The 19,337-nt window shown below is 40.9% G+C and overlaps 1 protein-coding gene and 1 non-coding gene across 2 annotated transcripts in view; both read left to right on the plus strand.

The window, feature by feature from the left end:
• Window positions 1–506: 506 nt before the first annotated feature.
• On the plus strand, window positions 507–613 carry LOC120365603 (U6 spliceosomal RNA). Its single transcript, XR_005580493.1, has one exon. It is a non-coding gene; the product is annotated as a U6 spliceosomal RNA (small nuclear RNA).
• A 10,359-nt stretch (window positions 614–10,972) lies between these two features.
• Window positions 10,973–19,337, plus strand: part of FBN2 (fibrillin 2) — a 262,792-nt gene continuing 254,427 nt past the window's right edge. The window contains exons 1-3 of the mRNA XM_003920636.4: window positions 10,973–11,471; window positions 12,324–12,406; window positions 18,395–18,493. Coding sequence (XP_003920685.2) covers window positions 11,218–11,471; window positions 12,324–12,406; window positions 18,395–18,493 — 436 coding nt within the window. The 5' untranslated portion in view covers window positions 10,973–11,217. The remainder of the gene's footprint in view (window positions 11,472–12,323; window positions 12,407–18,394; window positions 18,494–19,337) is intronic.

Consider the following 19,337-nt stretch of genomic DNA (forward strand, 5'->3'; position numbering starts at 1 on the left):
GAACAGACCATGATCTCTGGATACAATTCAACAGAAGTAGAAATTAATACTCATAAAAAGAAAAATAATCATAGAAAAATTGTACATCTTTCTCTTAAATACTTTGAATTCATAATGAAAATTTTTAAAACTTATAAAATAAAGATAAAAACATCACTTATCAAAAAAATTGGCACTTATCTAAAGTCATACTCAAAGAGCAATTCACAGTTTTATATTCTTTAGGAATTAAAAAGAAAGCTAAATAAGTAAATTAAGTACTAGACTCAAAAAGTTAGAAGTGCTAGAAAATTAAACTATGTGTTTTCGAGGAAAACAGAAGGAATAAAGTAATGATGATTTACGCAGAAATTACTGATTTGGGAAGCAGAGAATCAAAGAAATGGATAATCCTTGAGTGTGCATAAAGTTTGTGGTTATTAGAAAACATGGAGACAAACACAGCTGAAGAAGATTTTTTAAAAACTTTTCATTGAGAAAAAATTCTTTTAAAAAAAAAAGACATTGTGCTCGCTTCAGCAGCACATATACTAAAATTGGAACGATACACAGAAGATTAGCATGGCCCCTGTGCAAGGATGACACGAAAATTCATGAAGCGTTCCATATTTTTTCGTTCTACTATAAGGACACATGCATACGAATGTTCATTGCAGCACAGTTTACAATAGCAAAGACCTGGAACCAACCCAAATGGCCATCGATGATAGAGCTGGACAGGGAAAATGTGGCACATGTACACCATGGAATATTATGCAGCCATCAAAAACGATAAGTTTGTGTCCTTTGTAGGGTCATAGATGAACCTGGAAACCATCATTCTCAGCAAACTGACACAAGAGCAGAAAATCAAACACCACATGTTCTCACTCATAGGCAGGTGTTGTACAATGAGAACACATGGACACAGAGAGGGAAGCACTACACACTGGGGTCTGTTGGGGGGAAATAGGAGAGGGACAGCAGGGGGTGGGGAGTTGGGGAGAGATAGCATGGGGAGAAATGCCAGATATAGGTGATGGGGAGGAAGGCAGCAAATCACACTGCCACTTGTGTACCTATGCAACAATCTTGCATGTTCTTCACATGTACCCCAAAACCTAAAATGCAATAAAAAATTTTTTAAAAAGACATTATTCATCATGAAAGTCTTCAAACACACACAAAATTAGAAGGAGGAACAAAATAAATACCCATGTATCCGTTATCACATTGTCTTGATTACTGCACATTTTCTACTAAGTCTTGAAGTTGAGTTGTTTCAGTTCTCTATCTCTACACTTCTTCAGTGTTCTGTCGGCTATTCTGTATCACTTCCTTCTTCACAGAAACCTTCAAATCAGTATGTCAATATCTACAAAATAACTTGCTAAGATTTTACTGACATTGGGGTGAATCTACAGCTAAGTAGGAAATAACTGATATCTTAACAATATTGAGTGTTCTATCAATGAGCAGGAAATATGTCTCCACTTATTTGAATCTCTTTTATTTCTCTCTTCAAAGTTTTATAGTTTTCTTCATATAGATGTTGTACGTATTTTGTTAGGTTTGCATCTAAGTATTTTTTATTTGCTAATTAATTTTTCATTGATGATAGGAAAGCAATTGACTTTTCCACATTGACTTTCTATGTTGTATCCTGCAAACTTACTATAATTGCTTATTAGTTCCAGGAGTTTTGTGTTGGTCTTTAGGATTTTCTGCAGCACAATCATGTCGTTTGCAAACATAGATAGTTCTAGTTCTTCCTTATTTATCTATATAATTATATTTCTTATTCTTGTCTTACTTTAGTAAAACATAGAATAGGAGTGGTGAGAGGGTACATTCTTTGTCTTAAGATGAGATAAGAGGTTGTCGGAATTGGTTTCATAAGCTACAAGTCACAAAGACCCAGCTAGTAAAACAGGATGCAGTAAAGAAGCCAACCAAAACCCATCAAAGACAAGAGGAGGAGAAAAGCGACCTCTGATTGTCCTCACTATTCATTATGTGCCAACTATAATTCATTTGCAAGCTAAAAGACACTCCCTCCAGCACCATGATGATTTACAAATGCCATGGCAATGTCCAGAAGTTACCCTATATGGTCTGAAAACAGGAAGAACCCTCAGTTCTGGGAACTCCCCATCCCTTTCCTGGACAACACATGAATAATCCATCCCTTGCTTAGCAAATAATCAAGAAAAAATCGTAAGTATACTCAGTCAAGCAGCCCATGCCATGCTGCTCTTTCTATGGAGCAACCACTATTTTGTTTCTTTCTTTCTCTAATAAATTTGCTTTCCCTTAAAAACAAAAACAAATAGCCAATATTTTGTCTTGTTGATTTTCTCTATTGGTTTTGTTTTGAATTTCTTAATGTCTGCTGTAATTTTGATTTATTTTCTTCAATTTACCTTGCGTTAATTTGCTCTTCTCTTCCTGATTTCCTAATGTGGAAACTTAGACCATCAATGTTAGATATTCCTTCTTTGCTAATATATGCATTCAGTGTTACAAATGCCCCTCAAAGCACTGCTTTCACTGCATCCTGAATATTTTAATAAGCCTTGTTTTCATTTTTATTTAGTTCATTTCATTTTATTTTATTTCTCTTGAGACTTCTTTTTTGGTATGTTTGTTATTTAGAAGTTTATTGTCTAATCTCTAGATGTTTAGGGATTTTTCCAGCTCTCTTCTGTCTTTTGTTCCTGGTTTAATTCTATTGTGATCTGAGAGCATACTTTGAATGATTTCTATTCTCTTAGATGTTGTTAAGGTGTGTTTGTTGGGCAAAGCTGTGGTCTATCTGGGTGAATATTTCACACAAGCTTGAGAATAATGTGTATTCAGTAGTTATTAAATGAAGTATGCTATGAATGTCCCTAGATCCAGCTGATTGGTGGTGGTGCTCAGTTCAACTATGCTCTCATTGGTTTTCTGCCTGCTGGATCGTTCAATTACTGACAGAGGGTTGTATATATAGTTTTAATAATTGCCAACATTTTTCCATTTCATTTCATCTATTAACTTCCTTTTTTTCGAGATGGAGTTTTTGCTCTTGTTGCCCAGGCTAGAGGGCAATGACGCGATCTTGGCTCACTGCAACCTCTGCCTCCCAGGTTCAAGCGATTCTCCTGCCTCACCCTCCCAAGTAGGCTGGGACTACAGGCACATGCCACCACGCCCTGCTGATTTTGTATTTTTAGTAGAGATGGGGTTTCTTCGTATTGGTCAGGCTGGCCTCAAACTCCCGACCTCAGGTGATCCACTTGCCTCGGCCTCCCAAAGTGCTGGGATTGCAGGCATGAGCCACCGTGCCCAGCCAACTTCCTTTTTTTCAATCGCATAGGATGAAATATCTCCACTTTACACTGATAGAAGATGGGTAAGCATATGTCAAATTTCTTTAAAAAGGATTTTATCATTAATATTATAAATGTTTTAAAAAGTATAGATTCACAGAGTTGCGCAGATAGCACAGAGAGATCCTGTTTACCCTTTACCTAGTTTCTCCCAATGGTTATTTCTTATATACAATATATAAAAAACACAAAACTGATGCCGGCACAACGTGTATGTACAGTTCTATTCCATTTTTCACATGTGGAGATTTGGGTAAGCACCACCAAGCAGTTAGAGAACTATTTCCTCATCACAAAGGTCTCCCTGTGCTACCCCTTTAACTTATCCCAGTATACTAGTATCAGCATTTTATCAGTATAGAAACCTTACCTCCCTTTATGTGTCTTTACCTTCCTCTGCTTATAAAATAATTTTCTTAAATATTTCTTTTATATACCTGAGACAATGTTATAATTTTTGCATGAACCATCAAGCATAATTTACAAAAGTCAAGATAGATAAAATGTATTGTAATTATTCATACTTTTCCATATATTCACTCTGTTTGTTGTTCTTTCTTCCTTCTTGTTTCAAGACTCTTTTGGTTATCATTTCATTTCTGTTTAAATAATTTCCTTTAGTCATTATTTTAGGATAGGTCTGATGAGACAGATTCTTGTTTCCCTTCATTTAAAAACGTTTTGATGTGTCCTTTATTTCTGAAGAATATTTCAAATGAGTATTGAATTCTGGGTTAACAGTTCTTTATTTTCGGCACTGAAGAAATGGGTGTCACTCTCTTCTGGCTTCCACAGTTTTTAATGTGAAATCTGTCATCATTTGAATTGTTTTTTCTCAGAAAGGACAAGTAAAGTGTCCTTTCTTTTGCTGCTTTCACATTTTTTTTTTTTTTTTTTTTGCCTTTAATTTTCAAAACTTTGACTATGATGAGTCTTGATGTGAATGCCTTTGGGTTTATTCTGTTTGGGACTTACTAGGCTTCTTGAATATGTATTTTTTTTAGATGGAGTCTCACGTTGTCACCCAAGCTGGAGTGCAATGACACGATCCTGGCTCGCTTCAATCTCCGCCTCCCGGGTTCATGCTATTCTCTTGCCTCAACCTCCCAAGTAGCTGGGATTACAGGTGCGCACCACCATGCCTAGCTAAATTTTTTTTATTTTTAGTAGAGATGGAGTTTCACTATATTGGCCAGACTGGTCTCGAACTTCTGACCTCATGATCTGCCTGCCTCAGCCTCCCAAAGTGCTGGGATTACAGGCATGAACCACACCCACCCTGAATCTGTATATTTATGCCTATTACCAAATTTGGAAAATGTTTTACCATTATGTATTCTCCAAGTAATTTTTCAGCAGCTCTATCCTCTCTCTTCTTCTTTTGAAATTCTGATAATTAAATGTTAGATATTTTGTAATAGTCTCACAGATCCCTAAGACTGCTCGATTTTTCAGTGTATACTCTCTTCATTGTTAAGTTTGAGTGATTTCTATTTTTCTGTCTTCAAATTCACTGATTATTTCCTCTGTCCCTCAATATTGCTGTGAAACCCATAATTAACTTTTACAATTTCAATTATTTCATTTTTATATTCTAAAATTTCCATTTAGTTCTTTATGTCTTCTATTTTTGTGCTGACGTTTTCTAATTTCTTTCATTTATCATTTGTTTCGAGAGTTTCACTGTGGCTCACTGATGCATTTTTATCGTAGTTGCTTAAAAACACTGTCGGACAATTCTAACATCTTAGTTATCTTAGTGCTGATGTATATTAATTTTCTTCTCTTATTTAAGATCTTCCTGGTTCTTTCAATGGTAAGTGATTTTCAGTTGAATCTTGGATTTTTTTTTTAAATGTGGGTAAATAGTAGGTGTATATGAATTGTGGGCATTTTTTACTTTGTTTTATGAGATTTGGGGTTATACTTAAATCATTTGTTTGAGCTGTGTCCTCTGATACTGCAATGGTGGGCAGACAGGGCAAGGGATGCCTCATTACTCCTAGATGATGGTGGAAGTCCAAGATAAACATGCGGCCCTGTTGACACTCTTGAGGGGAGGAGTCACTTGTTTATTGCTGGGCAGGGGTGACAGAACAGGGTCACCACTCAAGCTCCTCTGTACCACCCTGGCTAGGACAGCGGTATTTCATTACTGCTCCCAATGTAGTTTCCCATGACATTCCATGACACCATGGTGGTAGTAGGATGGCCTCTTTACTGCTGGGCAGTGAGAAGGTTCCTGACTGTCTAGTAGGTGTCTTCTGACACCATCCCAGCAGACAGGGGCATCTCATTATTGTTAGGTGGAGGTGGAAGTCCAGCTTCTCCACTGACACCATGGGGAGAAAGTGGCTCATGACTCTGCGGGAGGATGAAAGTCTGAGCTTTCCATTTGGCTTTCTCTGATACTATCCAGGAGGAGAGAGATGTCTTGTTACACCTGTTAAGGATGAAAGTCTAGGCTCCTTACTTAGCCATTGTTGGTAAAGGTGACTACGGTTTTTCTCTGTGGTTTGGTTAGGGCAGTTATTGTCTCAAAGTGTTCTTTCTAGGCTACCCTTTTCTTGTCTTTTGGCTAGAGAGAGCAGACTTTCTTTGGAGGCTTTCTTTGGTCTGTTGCCAATGGCATTTCCAATTTGCCAGCTTCTCTAGCACTCATTCTGGGATACATAAAGCAAAAGGCAACTCAGGAAAACCACTATCATGTCATTGCTCAGGTCACAAGATCACTAGCAGGGTAAGTAGTTTGCCTTCTTCTCCCTACCATTTACAGTCTTCTATGTGTGCATGCTCTCTCACTCCACATATACTTATCTATGTTTAGTAAAGTATACTTACCAAGAGGAATAAAGTACATCTAATCTACCCTGCCTTTGTTCTCCTTGCAGTATTTTGAATCAAACCCAGGTATCCTATAATTTCATCTATAAAGGCTTTAGTAAGTTTAACACTAGCTAGTGTATTAAGAATATAATCCTGATACCACTGTCACATCTCCCAAAATTAAAAATCAATCTTTAATATCTAGTAACCAGTGTTCAGTTCAGTGTTCTATCACTGGATAACAAATTACCCCTGAAGTTACAGGTTTAAAAAAATTATTTTGCCTTAGCTTTTCAACTGGTGGCCACTTTCTTCAGGAACTCAGAAGAGTTTGCCTAGGTAGTTCTCACATGAGGAGTCTCATGCAGTTGCAGTTATATATTGACTGTAGCTGCAACCATATAAAGAAGACTTACTGGACTGGATGATAGCATCAAAAATGTTATTTTACACTAAGATTCACGTCAAACTGCCAGATAAGGTGCAAGCATTTCTTTTGGTTGTTGGGCCATAACAGTTCCCTTCCCTCTCCTCTATTCATGTCATTTATTTGAAGAACTTAGTTTTGGGGTATATTCCATTCTACATCTGGTTACCTATATTCTTAAGGTCTCATTTAGTATGTTTCATGGTCCTCCATTGCTCTTGGAAACTGGGAGTTAAATGTAGAGGTATGATTACATTAAGGCTCAGTTTTTTTGACAAAGGTATTTTATAGGTCATCTGTGTACCTCCTATTGCACCACATAAATAAAAATATAATGTCTGGCTATCTTACTTTTCAGTAGTTAGTAATTAATCAGTAGGTTCTGGTGGTAACAGCTTGAGACATTCACTAAAAAGTTCTCAACTGACTTTTCAATGCATGGCTTCTCAAGTAAATTGATATTTTGGACCAGGTAACACTTGTTTTAAGGGACTGTCCTGTACATTGTACAATGTTTGACAGCAACTTTGATAGTCTCATCACCACTCCCACACACTGTCTTGTGACAATAAACAATGTCTCCAAATATTGCCAAATATGCCCTGAGGAGAAAATGGCCACCAGTTGAGAACTTCTTACATTAATGGTTTTAGCAGTTGTTAAAAACCATTAACCTGGTTATTTTATTAGGATTTACAAAGTAGTGATTTTTCCAAGTCCATCATTCCTGCATTTAAAACTGAATTTTTTTCAAGAGCGTTTTTTCAAAAGAGTCCTTTTTCAAAAGGCTTTCTCTGAGTCTTTCTAGCAAAGGAAGAATAACTGGTTAATAATTTTATTTATCAATGTGTTTAGAATAGTGAGCTGTGCCCTAACAACCTCCAAAAGTGGCCAACTAATTTTTGTTTAGAGTATCATTTGGAACTCTTGAATATTTATGCAATTTATATATTTTAATATTTGGCTGTCATTTGCTCAAGTTCCCCCGTCTTTTACCCGTGAGATCTTTTTCAAGTTAGCTCAGGTTTCCTTTTGACATGACCTTAATAGTCAGATAATTTCTTGCTTTCAGGCATGACAAGACAGATAGTCCAAACTCACTTTATGCATTTCCTTTCCCAGATTTGGAATCAGCCACTTACCCAAGGAACCTTGATTCTTTTTACTTTGGAAATGGTATTTAGGGACTACAGTCTGGTCACAATGACCTGATGGCTTTTGGGTTGTCACTGTTTCTAGGTCTTTGGAACAGAGCTCCAAAGCTAGAACTATAAAACCAAGTATATTTAGAAAGGTTTAGTTTCTCTCATTGTTTCTTTCCCCACAGTCTTTCCTTTACCCCAGGTAACTATTTTTTATTAGATTTAGTTTATACTTCTCCTTTGTTAAATCTAAAACACACACATACTCCAAAAAAGTAGCATACAATATTATACAGCTTTCATTTAAAAAATATTGTAAAAAATAGACATAACATAAAATTTACCATTTTAATCATTTTTAAGTGTGCAATTCAGTAGCATTAAGTACTTTCACAATGTTGGGCAACCATCAGCACTATCCAGTACTTTTTCGTCATCCTAAACGGACATTTTGTACCTGTTAAACAATAACTAATCATTCCCATTTTCCTGGAGTTCCCAGTAACCTTTATTTTACTTTCTGTCTCAGTGACCTGCCTATTCTCTCTGTACCTTGTTTTTTTTTGTTTGTTTGTTTTTTGTTTTTTGTTTTTTTTTTTTTTTGTAAACTGTATTTGTAAAGATCATTCTCTAAGAGCATACATAGTTTCTCCTCATTCATATTTGACAGCTGCATAGTATTTCATTTCATAGATGAAGTCACATGCAAAAGTTGCTTATTCTTATTCATGGGAGGTTTGTGTCTAGTCTTTCACTATCATAAACAGGGCTGCAATGAACAGTCAAATGCGTTCACCATTTCTTTTTTTTTTTTTCTTTTCTTTTTTTTTTTTTTTTTGCTTATGTATCTTTTATACAGGTTCCTAAAAGCAGAATTGCTGAATGAAAGGGTAAAAGCATAGGCGATTTTAGAGCATTTGGATTTTATGTGAACAAGAATAAACCATGAAGCCATGTAGGTATTAATAAAAAAAACCAGACACAGGATGTTTTAAATGGTATGACTAAAACTAGCTCCTGCTTTAAACCAGGAGCTAGTTATGTTATTTAGCTCTTTTAGTTATAATGATTTTATTTGAAGCAAAGTACATGAAAATAACTCTATTGCTCTTTCTTTGGATTTTAACAAATTGGTGTCTCACATAAAATTATGTAACTCTTACCTTTTCTTCTGCTTTTTGAGACTATTGTAACAAGGGGTACTACCTTAAGACCCTTTAACTACACGTAAAGGTAAAGGAGGGAGTTGTGCCAATTATTGAAGAATTTTGGCTGTCAAGTAGCATATCTGGGCAATGTGGGCCAGAAATATATATGCTTTATATATATGTATATGTGTGTGTGTGTGTGTGTGTGTGTGTATACACACACACACACACACACACACATTTTCCCCTTTAAACTAAAGTTTTCTAGGCTTGAATAAACCAGACACTGCTTTCTTGTACCGTTTTGCAAATTGAGCTTGGATGGTCACTCCCTGTTTTCAGGAGTGTTTGATTTTTAAATTATGATATTCCACTGAATGGAAAATGACCAGGGTTTCACAGAAATTTCATGAAAGCAGGGCCACAAAGGAACACCCCAGAGCAGATCGGTGCAGAGGCACTCTAAGAGGTACAGAGGGTTGCACCAATTGCTAGGATTTAATCATTAATCAGAAGGAGTCCAAGCAAGTTACCAAGGGCATGCCCCCAAGCCTCATTTACCCGCCTTGTCGCCACCCTACCTGCTAGTATATTTCAGGGTCTCTAACCCCTCCCTGCATGCAAGCCTAGGCAGAGTTCTGCCAGGTCTCACACCAGAGTACAGCCCCTGCACAGACTCCTCGGGACCGCGGCGCCAGCTAGCTGCCTAGGACCCCGCGGCCGCGTGAACTCCCTCTTGGTGGCCGAGGGCGCATTTCAATCTGGAAACGCCCAGCCCCTACGTTGGTCCCGCAGACTGACGCCGCTCCCGGTGGGGCGGTGGAGGTAAGAGGGCGGTGGGGAGGGCCCGTCCTTCTCGTTTCGAGGCTGCAACCAAAAGCCCAGTGAGTCTCTATTCCTGGCTGACTGCGAATCCCTCCATCCCGGGTCAGGGTCCGGGACCCTACAGGAAGACCCTTTCTCATCCTCAACCTCGCGGCCTCTGTCCGGCGGGGAAGTTCAGCTGCGGGTCCAGCCAAGCCTGGCGAGCTTAGGGACCCTAGTCTCTGGTCCGCGGCCGGACGAGGGCGGAGGGGGAGGGGAAGGGGCTGCTGCCTCGTTTCCCAAATCCGGTCCCTAATCGCCCCATCCCCCGCCGTCTGCTCGCTTTGTACAGGCAGTCAAAACAGAACTAGCGGCCAATTGAGGGGGACGGGAAGCAAAGCCGCCTAGCGCCTCGCCCCCTCCAGCCGGCCCCCTGGCCCCCTCCTCTCGGCGCCCGGCCCTGGGCCCTCCCTCCCCTTTCCCACTTCTCTTTTTGCCCTAACCTCGCCCCCATCCCCCTCTCATTTCCTCTCGCACCCGGGCTCGCCAATCCCTCTTTCCAAGTCCCTCTTCCACCCCGGTCTTCCTCTCGGGCTCGCCCCCCCTTCTCCCCAATCTCCGTCCTCTACCCTCCCTTCGCCCTGCCCCCCTTCCTTCCTCTTCCCCTCCCCCAACCTTCGCTCCCCTCGTTCCTCCGCACCCGATCTCTCCCTTACTCTGTCCCCGCCCACTCTGCGCCGGCCCCTGGGTCCGGGCTGCGTCCCACGTGTGGAAGGCTGCGCCCCCACTGACAGCCGCCGCCCGCCGGCCCGCCCAGCGCCCCGCCGGGCCTCTAAAACCCGCGCACCGCGCCCTCCCCCGCCGCATCTTCCCGGGCATCCAGCCTCCCGCCTCCCGCCTCCCGCCCTAGCTCTCTTGCCCGCCGCAGGTCCCCACCCTGCGCACCTCCGCCCGGCCTCCGCAGCCGCTGCCCGCGCGTCGTTGCCCTGTGGGACTCGGAAAGAGCCCAGAGGGTACCCTCTTCTTTTGGGGCAACTATTGTTTGCTTACCTGCTTCTTTTTAGTGACTTTCGCAGCTTTCCAAGATCCGTGCCCAGAGCGCACGGGAATCCGCCGAGCTCTGAGTGCAGGCCTTTTTCCTTTTGAGGTTCACTTTCTTTGTAACTTCACGCCGGGGCTGCTCAGGTTACTTTTTGTAATTTTTCGCTCCCGCCGGCTGGCGGTCCTGTAGTCGCTCGGGGCTGTCGCCCGGGGAATGCAACGTGGACCGCTCGGAGCTGCCGGCTTCACCTCCGCCGCACCTCACCGCCCACTGCGCTAGACTTGGTGCCCCGCGTCGCAGGCAGCCAGGGGCCGGCGCTCTGTCGGGGTCTTCAGCTAGAGTAGGGAGCCCGAGCCTGAGGGAGTACCCGCAGCCGACGAAGGGCTTATTAGACCTTGACTTTTTGGGGGCCGCGCAGATTTTGTCTTCGGTCACTCCCTCTCCGCGGGTCTAGGGCCGCGCGCTTTCGGCGCCGGCGATGTGGAGACGACGGCGGCTGTGTCTCCAGCCCTACTTCGTGTGGCTGGGCTGCGTGGCGCTCTGGGCGCAGGGCACCGCCGGCCAGCCCCAGCCTCCTCCGCCCAAGCCGCCCCGGCCCCAGCCGCCGCCGCAACAGGTCCGGTCCGTTACAGCAGGCTCTGAAGGCGGGTTTCTGGTGCCCGAGTATCTTGAGGAGGGTGCCGCGGTGGCCAGTCGCGTCCGCCGGCGAGGACAGCAGGACGTGCTCCGAGGGTAGGTGGGCAAGCGGTCCCGCACCTAAGGCGCCGGCTTGGGGGAGGGGGAATCCTCAGTTTGGCGGCTTTCCAGCCCACCCCCTCCCTACCCTAGTGCTGGAGCCTAAAGCTGCAGCCCCCTTCGCCAGGAGACCCAAAGACCCCTCAGGAGCGCCTGCCCCTTCCCAACCCCGCGGCTTAGCGGGCGTGAAGCTCTCAGAGGGTCGGGCGGCGGGTGGTTAGGGGACCCCGGGCTGCGGATAGCAGAGCGTGTGCAGAGTCCGAGGTGCGGGAACAGGTTTCTGAATGTCGGGCGGAAGGCTGGCCTGGGTCCTCCCGGCGCAGGGGCCAGAGGAGCCTGCTTCCTTCCCACCGTCTGAGGCGCCGCTCTGAGCCTTTTGTTTGAGGACGTGTGCAGGGTTCGTGGCTCACCTTCTAATCACCAACCCAAGCCCTCCACCTTCCGACGCGCCTTCCTTGACACGTCGGGGCTAAAGTAACAGTCGATCAAGGAGGAATGGATTTGGGGAGGAGGGCAAGGATTTTTTGGAACGGAATGTTCCCTTTGTTCTCTGCATCTGGAAGCTAGAATAGTAGCAAATTATATGCTTCCATGTCTCTTTTCGCCCTTTAAACAGGCAGGCAAGGGACGACAGATGAAAGGCAATGTTTAGACGTTTCTGACCCTCCTGCATTCCAGCGTCTAGCTCTTTTACTTCCTCGTCTGCCTCCCAACCCCCAAGAATTTGAAGTGTAGTTTTAGTTTGTTTGTTGTCTTGAAATCTACCCACTCGGTGTATTGCTTACGAAGACCGTTTATAGGTTGCTGCACCCCTCTCTATCTATGTGTGACCGCCCTTGTCCATCACAGGCCGAACGTGTGCGGCTCCAGATTCCACTCCTACTGCTGCCCGGGATGGAAGACGCTCCCTGGAGGAAACCAGTGCATTGTCCGTGAGTGCTTGGCAGGGATCCCAGCTTGGGGCAGCGCGCTCGGCCCTATCTCTGGCAGACCTCTTGCACTCAGCCATTTGGACGCACAGTTGCCTTTAAAATCTAGTGATCACATTGCACCGATAATCGGGACGCGGCACCGTTTGAATAGTGGGGAAGACTCAGCCGGTTGGAGTCAGTTCAGACTTCACTTCTAGACTCTGTTGAAAGGCAATAATGATAAAGGTTTCAAAGATATTTTGGAAGTTTTATCTTTCTGTGTCTATTAATACAAATTGGAAGAGGAGGAGTAGAGCAATTATCTAGATTACATAAAACCACCTTTTCCTTAAAAAATCCAGATAAGACCACATGTTGTTATGCAAATTATCAGGCTTTTAACTCTGCTTGAGGTTTAGGCCTTTTGAACATCAAGGTTTCTGAGGCATTTGTACAAAACCACTTTCTATTTCTGGTTCTATCTCAACAACTACGTGACCTAGATAGAAAAGGAGAATTCTCACGGCGTTGACCTAAGTTAACAAACCTTTAAAAGACAGAACTCTTCCAAGGGGCTTGATTTTTTTTTTTTTTTTTTAACTTTTTGGAAGACATTTAAATTTAGGGTTTTCAGACCCCAAATCTCATAGTGTGCAGTAGATTTCCAAAGTATGAATCTTAGAGCTTGAAAAATTCTGTATCTCTGACCTTAAAAGTTTTGATTATTTTTTTTCATCCAAAGTGTATACCCAGTTCTCCAAGTTCTAACTGGAGAACTCATTAGTTATCAGCCTCACAGTCTCGGACTCTGGGATGTCTTTTTTCATATGCCTGTACATTTGTGACTTGAAGTGTGACTGGCCTTCTCCTGTGTATTTATGTAGCATAACCACATTTGTCTTGCTGGGAGGAGAGCCAGGTATCATAGACAGCGCACTCATTTAGAGCCAGTCTTGACTTTAGATTGACCTCTATGTTCTCCAGGGAATAAATAATTATGCAACTGTGAACGGAGAAAAAGGGCAAGCCACACTAACCAAGGAATAATAAGGATGTAGTGGCATTTCTAACTCTGTATTTATTGGTTTTGTGGGTTTGAGATAGCTGCTTAATGTTATTTCTGGGCAGTTTTTTAAGAAAGGGATGAAATCTCAAGTGTCATAAAGACTAATTTCGTCTTATTTTTTCTACCTTAAAACCCCACTGTCTCCAGTGGGCAAAAATAGGAAACAACCTTATTATTTAAAGTGACTTATACATATTTTAAACAAATCCTCTGATTATAGTATGCCTTTGCTTTATTTTTTAAAAGGAAAAGTGTTGCATTATTTTCTCTCCAACACAGAAGTCAGATGTAAGGCATTAGTGGAGGGTGCTTTTACTCTTTCAGGCCAGTAGGGCCATACCATGGCTGCTTTAAACTTACACGGTTTTTTAGAATGCTGAAACAGCTAACGTCACTCATCGCACACCTGCCATACTAGCTGGGAGTGACTTAGGCACTGCGGAAAGTCTGACTCACTAAATGTAATGAATGTGACTGCCATTATTGAGTTGGAGAGCAGCCGAGGAGGAGGGATTGGTTCATGGTATGTGTTGAAAATCTGTAAAGTCAGATTTTATTGGATCAGTGTGGAATGGGAATTCCAGAGAGCAGCGCCTTCCAGAATATTTGCAGTAGAAATATATGTATGGTCCACCGATCACTGGTAGATCGCCTTTGAAAATCTCAGGGTAACAGTGACTATTGTAGTCTGCATTTCTGCTACTTGAAACATTTAGATGCGTATGAGATACACTGGAATTTACATGTATCAGAAATCTGTAAAAAGAGTGAATTTTGAAAGGATCTTTATATCTATAAGAAACATTTATACCACTTTTGTCAAGAAGTATCTATGAAAATAATTAAGTATATCTAAAAATTCAAGGACCTAAGAGTATTAAACAATGCACAAAACAGGGAGAATGTAATACTTTTATATTTTATTGGATGAGTCTCACCTAACTTTAACAGCCTGCATTCAATTCAGTAGTTCAATTATTTTGACATTCAAAATGATCATATGTAAAGGTAATAAATAAATGAATTAAAACCATTATAAACTCAAAATCAAGAATTTTAATTAATTCCACGCCTTCCTGATGATAATGAATTGTTATTATATTTATTGAATTTATCTATATCACATCATTTAGCAAAAGAAAATATCTGAGACAATTTACAAAAGAGAAAATAAAATAAAAATAATCAAAACTAAATATTAATTTTATCATACAGTTGTACCTCAGCATTCTTTTAATATAGAAAAATTAAAAATGGTCAACTTTTTTGACCTTTTCTTGAGCATCAAAAAAGGTCAACAGCATTTTAATGTTTGACTTTGACAGGCTTTATAAGGAGAAGACATCAAAAAGACACTGTATTTCTCCAAGTTCTGGAAATCTCTAATGCATTTTGTTTTGAGTCTCTGTCTTTTGTTGGTGTTGTTCTTAATTGTAGCCTAGAAAAATTACTAAAGTACTTCGAAACTTCCAAACATTCATTTCCAAAAGGACTGAATTGACTTTCTTAAATTCCTTTTTTTAAAAAAAATCTTCTTAGAATGTGAAGCAATGAAAAAATTTGCTTATTAATTCATTTATTGTGAAATTATGCTATGAATAGCATTTTGATCAGTATAATAACAGTGTGATGAGGTTGGCTGGATTAATAACATTTGAGACCTGAGGGAATGTCAGAGCATTCCAACATGATTCCTTTTTGTTATGCTACCAAATGAGGAAACTGAATGCAGAAAGGCTGTGGGTTTTTCTGGAGCTCACGGCAGATCAATGGCAGGGTGACAACCCAACTTCAGATCTTTTGGGTACTATGCCATCTTTACCTGACCATGTGACTTCCCACAGCATCAGGGAATTCTCAGCCCCTAGGTCCTATCTCCCTCTCCCTCTCCCTCTGGTATTTCTAGGTCTCATAGTTTTAGTAATTGTGGGAGTGACAGATATTCAGTAAGCATACCATATAGTCTGAGGCTGGCGTGGGGCAAAAAGGCCTCAGCATTCTTGCTTCTCATTGGCTCACAGGTACAGAGTATATACCTGTATCCATGACGGGCAATTGGGAATGCTCAATCTCCAGTCCATCAGACCTTCATTCGGTTTGGAACCTGGGTGGGGGCACTTTGGGTCCCCTCTCTTAAGCCTAGACTAAATATTGACCTTCGGGGGAGAAGGGGACTTTGACATAAACATGTTTTAATGCACGTTTGTCGTTGGAGTGTTAGTGGTGATCAGAAACTAGTACATTTTAAGAAGTGAGAGTCAACTCCATGGCAGGAAACATACTCTTGTCTAAAAGATTTTTATCTTAACATCACAATATTTGACACGATTCACTTTTTATTAATTTGAGACAGGATCTCGCTGTCATGGAGGCTAAAGTGCAGTGGCATGATCATACCTCATTACAGCCTTTTGACCTCTCTAGCTCAAGCCATCTTCTGACCTCATTCTCCTGAGTAGCTGGGAGTATGGACACATGCCAACTTGCAAGGCTAATTTTCTTTTTCGTAGAGATTGGGGTCTGTCTATGTTGCCCAAGCAGGTTTCCAACTCCTGGGCTCAAGTAATCCATTTGCCTAGGCCGCCCAAGATGCTGAGATTACCTAGCCCACTATTTTCATTTATAAGAAGTACTAATGCTGGTAGTAATATATGGGTGTCAGAAGGCATCTTGGAGAAGAAAAACAATTACTGAATTTGTTTACTTCTGCAGGAAATGCTCTTTACATTATTGAGGGTCCCAAATCTCTTTGAAAGCTGTGGGAACTTTCCCTAGTTACAGCTAGTTTCAGGGCATTTCCAGACTTTTCTTCTTGTCTTTATATATCTAGTCATGGCATGAGCATTAAAGCAAACAGCATTTGTGCTTGAAAGAGGTAATTCAATTATGGTTATAGAGATAAATCTCTCAGCTCCTGAATGAACTGTCTCTAAGTATAGGAGAGAATTTTCATTCTAAGGTACTTGGCTACAAGTTTGGAGTATCTGTGGTATGTGCTGTGTCAGTGAGCCTAACATTCTTTGCCATGATGACCCTCATACCTTTCTGTTCATTGGAGGTCACAGTTGCAGGAGGCTTTGACTCTCCCCCCATCAAAATGTCACAGTAGCTTTTCTGAGCAGCAGCAATAGGCTAGGTGGTAGAGATAATACAGAAGGAGAAATGCTGTAGGAAAGAGGGAGGGGATTGTTGCGGGGAGCAAAGATTGATCACGGAGTAGGTTAGATACCAGCCTGGAAAAATGTGTGTGGAAACCCTGAGGCTTGGCCAAGACATTAGGGCCTGGAGCCTCTGCCAGTTTTATGTTCTCTGTCTCCCCTGAAGGCTTTTGCATAGTGAGCTGTGTTTTCTCTGTTTCGCAACCCTCCCAACTCCTAGAATCAAGGCTGTCTTTCTGGGTGAATTCTGCATTTTAAACTCTCAGTCTTTAATGAAAGAGACTGTATTGATAAGAGAGTTAAACATTTAGGATTATGCCATTTTTTCTTTATTGCAAAGCTTTAAATATTTATTATAAAAATAATAATCCACATGTAATGCCATCAGGCAGTGAGATCCATTGCACTGTTTGGTGAAAGTTCTTTTAGACCTTTTAAAGCCAATTTGTGTGTACACACACACACACACACACACACACACACACGTACATATATATACACATTTTTATATATACACACATTTATACACATATATTTACATATGTATTTTAAACTTAAAAAAGGTGTGCTTTATTTTATTCTACTATGTTTTTATTCTGTAACATTTATGTATGACTTTATTTTTATTTCTAGTTTTCCATAAGTTATTGGATTACAGGTGGTATTTAGTTCCACAAATAAGTCTTTTAGTGGTGATTTGTGAGATTTTGATGCACCCCTCACCTGAGCAGGGTACACTGTACCATATTTGCAGTCTCTTATCCCTGCCCCCTCCCACTCTTTCCTGCAAGTCCCCAAAGTCCATTGTATCGTTCTTATGCCTTTGCATCCTCATAGCTTCCACATATCAGTGAGAACATATGATGTCTGAGTTACGTGACTTAGAATAATAGTCTCCAATCTCATCCAGGTCACTGCAAATGCTGTTAATTCATTCCTTCTTGCGGCTGCTATATATATACACACACACACAATTGTGTATGTGTTTATATATACATTGTATATGTGTGTGTGTGTGTATAGTGTATGTATACCACAGTTTCTTTATTTATTGACTGATGGGCATTTGGGTTGGTTCCATGATTTTTCTTCTTCTTCTTCTTTTTTTTTTTTTTTTTTTTTGAGACAGAGTCTCACTCTGTCGCCCAGGCTGGAGTGGTACAGTGCAGTGATCTTGGCTCACTGCAACCTCTGACTCCCTGGTTCAAGCGATTCTCCTGTCTCAGCCGCCCAAGTAGCTGGGATTACAGGCATGCGCCACTAGCTAATTTTTGTATTTTTAGTAGATGCAGGGTTTTACCATGTTGGCCAGGATGGTCTCGATCTCCTGACCTTGTGATGTGCCTACCTCAGCCTCCCAAAGTGCTGGGATTACAGGCATGATCCACCACGCCCAGCCTCCATGATTTTTCAGTTGTTATTTGTGCTGCTATAAACGTGCATGTGCAAGCATCTTTTTGAATAATGACTTCTTTTCCTCTGGGTAGATACCCATTAGTGGATTGCTGGATCAAATTGTAGTTCTACTTTTACAGCCACTATAGAAAACAGTGTGGAGATTCCTTGAAAGATTATGCAATTTGTTTACACATTATCATAATGATACTTGTGAGACTTATTTCCAAGTCTACAATGGATAATTTTATTGCGTATCTGAAGTTAGACATTTACATTACATATTTTATTTTAGTTTTTCAGGCTTTTTATTTTTAAATATGGCTTTCTTGTTTTGTAAACTATGGTTTATTATATAGTCATTCATTTTTCCTATTGTGCTTTCTGCAGCAATTTGTAGAAATAGTTGTGGAGATGGATTTTGTTCCCGTCCTAACATGTGTACTTGTTCCAGTGGGCAAATATCACCAACCTGTGGATCAAAATCAAGTATGTTTCTTATTTGTGGACTTTTTACTGCATTTTCCTTAAGCTTTGGGGTAAATGATAAATGTCCTTCTCAAAAAGAATATAAATCCGTGATTATTTTCCTTACAAATTATGTGTGTATTAATCTTTAGAGTAAAAATATTTGGTGACTTAGTGTTTGCCTTAAGTGGATTATGGTTTTCAATGAGAAAAATGCTTTAATTCTGGTCCAGGAGCCATAAGTCTATTCAGAAAAGAGTCAGAATTCAGTGGAGAAGTAACTCTTGGTGAATAATTGCTATGACTTAACTAGGTTTTTACTATGTGCCAGGCAGTTTTAAGTGTTACTACTTTAATTAATGCATACATCACCATTATGAGATACTGTTAATATCCCATTTTACAGAGTAGGAAAGTAAAGAACATATGATTTAATTAACTGGTCCAAGGAAACACAGACTTGAATCCAGGTATTCTGATGCCTAGGTGTGTAGTCTCAAACACTAGGCTGTATTTATTGCTTTTGCTTAACTCCTGTTTTGTGGGCTATCTAAGGGGGAAGGAGAAGAGAACTCCAAAGACAGCATATGCTTACTGAGTATTGACAAGATACTTTACAAATACGGCCCTATTTTTCTTCACTGTGTTAGCTGCCAACAACTCTGTAAGATAACTATAACTGTGAACTGTGATTGCGTGATTCATGACCCAATTAGAAATGTTTGGGTCCTTAAGATCCAAGATTAATCTTTTAGGCTAGTATTTAAGATAACAGTATAACAAAGCAGAAGCAAGATTGTTTATTTAACTGTCCAATAATTCAATAAATGCTTTAAATCCTGCCTCAACTAGTGTGAAGTCATAT

This window comes from Saimiri boliviensis, chromosome 1, assembly GCF_048565385.1.
Source record: "Saimiri boliviensis isolate mSaiBol1 chromosome 1, mSaiBol1.pri, whole genome shotgun sequence".
Classification (NCBI taxonomy): Eukaryota; Metazoa; Chordata; class Mammalia; order Primates; family Cebidae; genus Saimiri; species Saimiri boliviensis.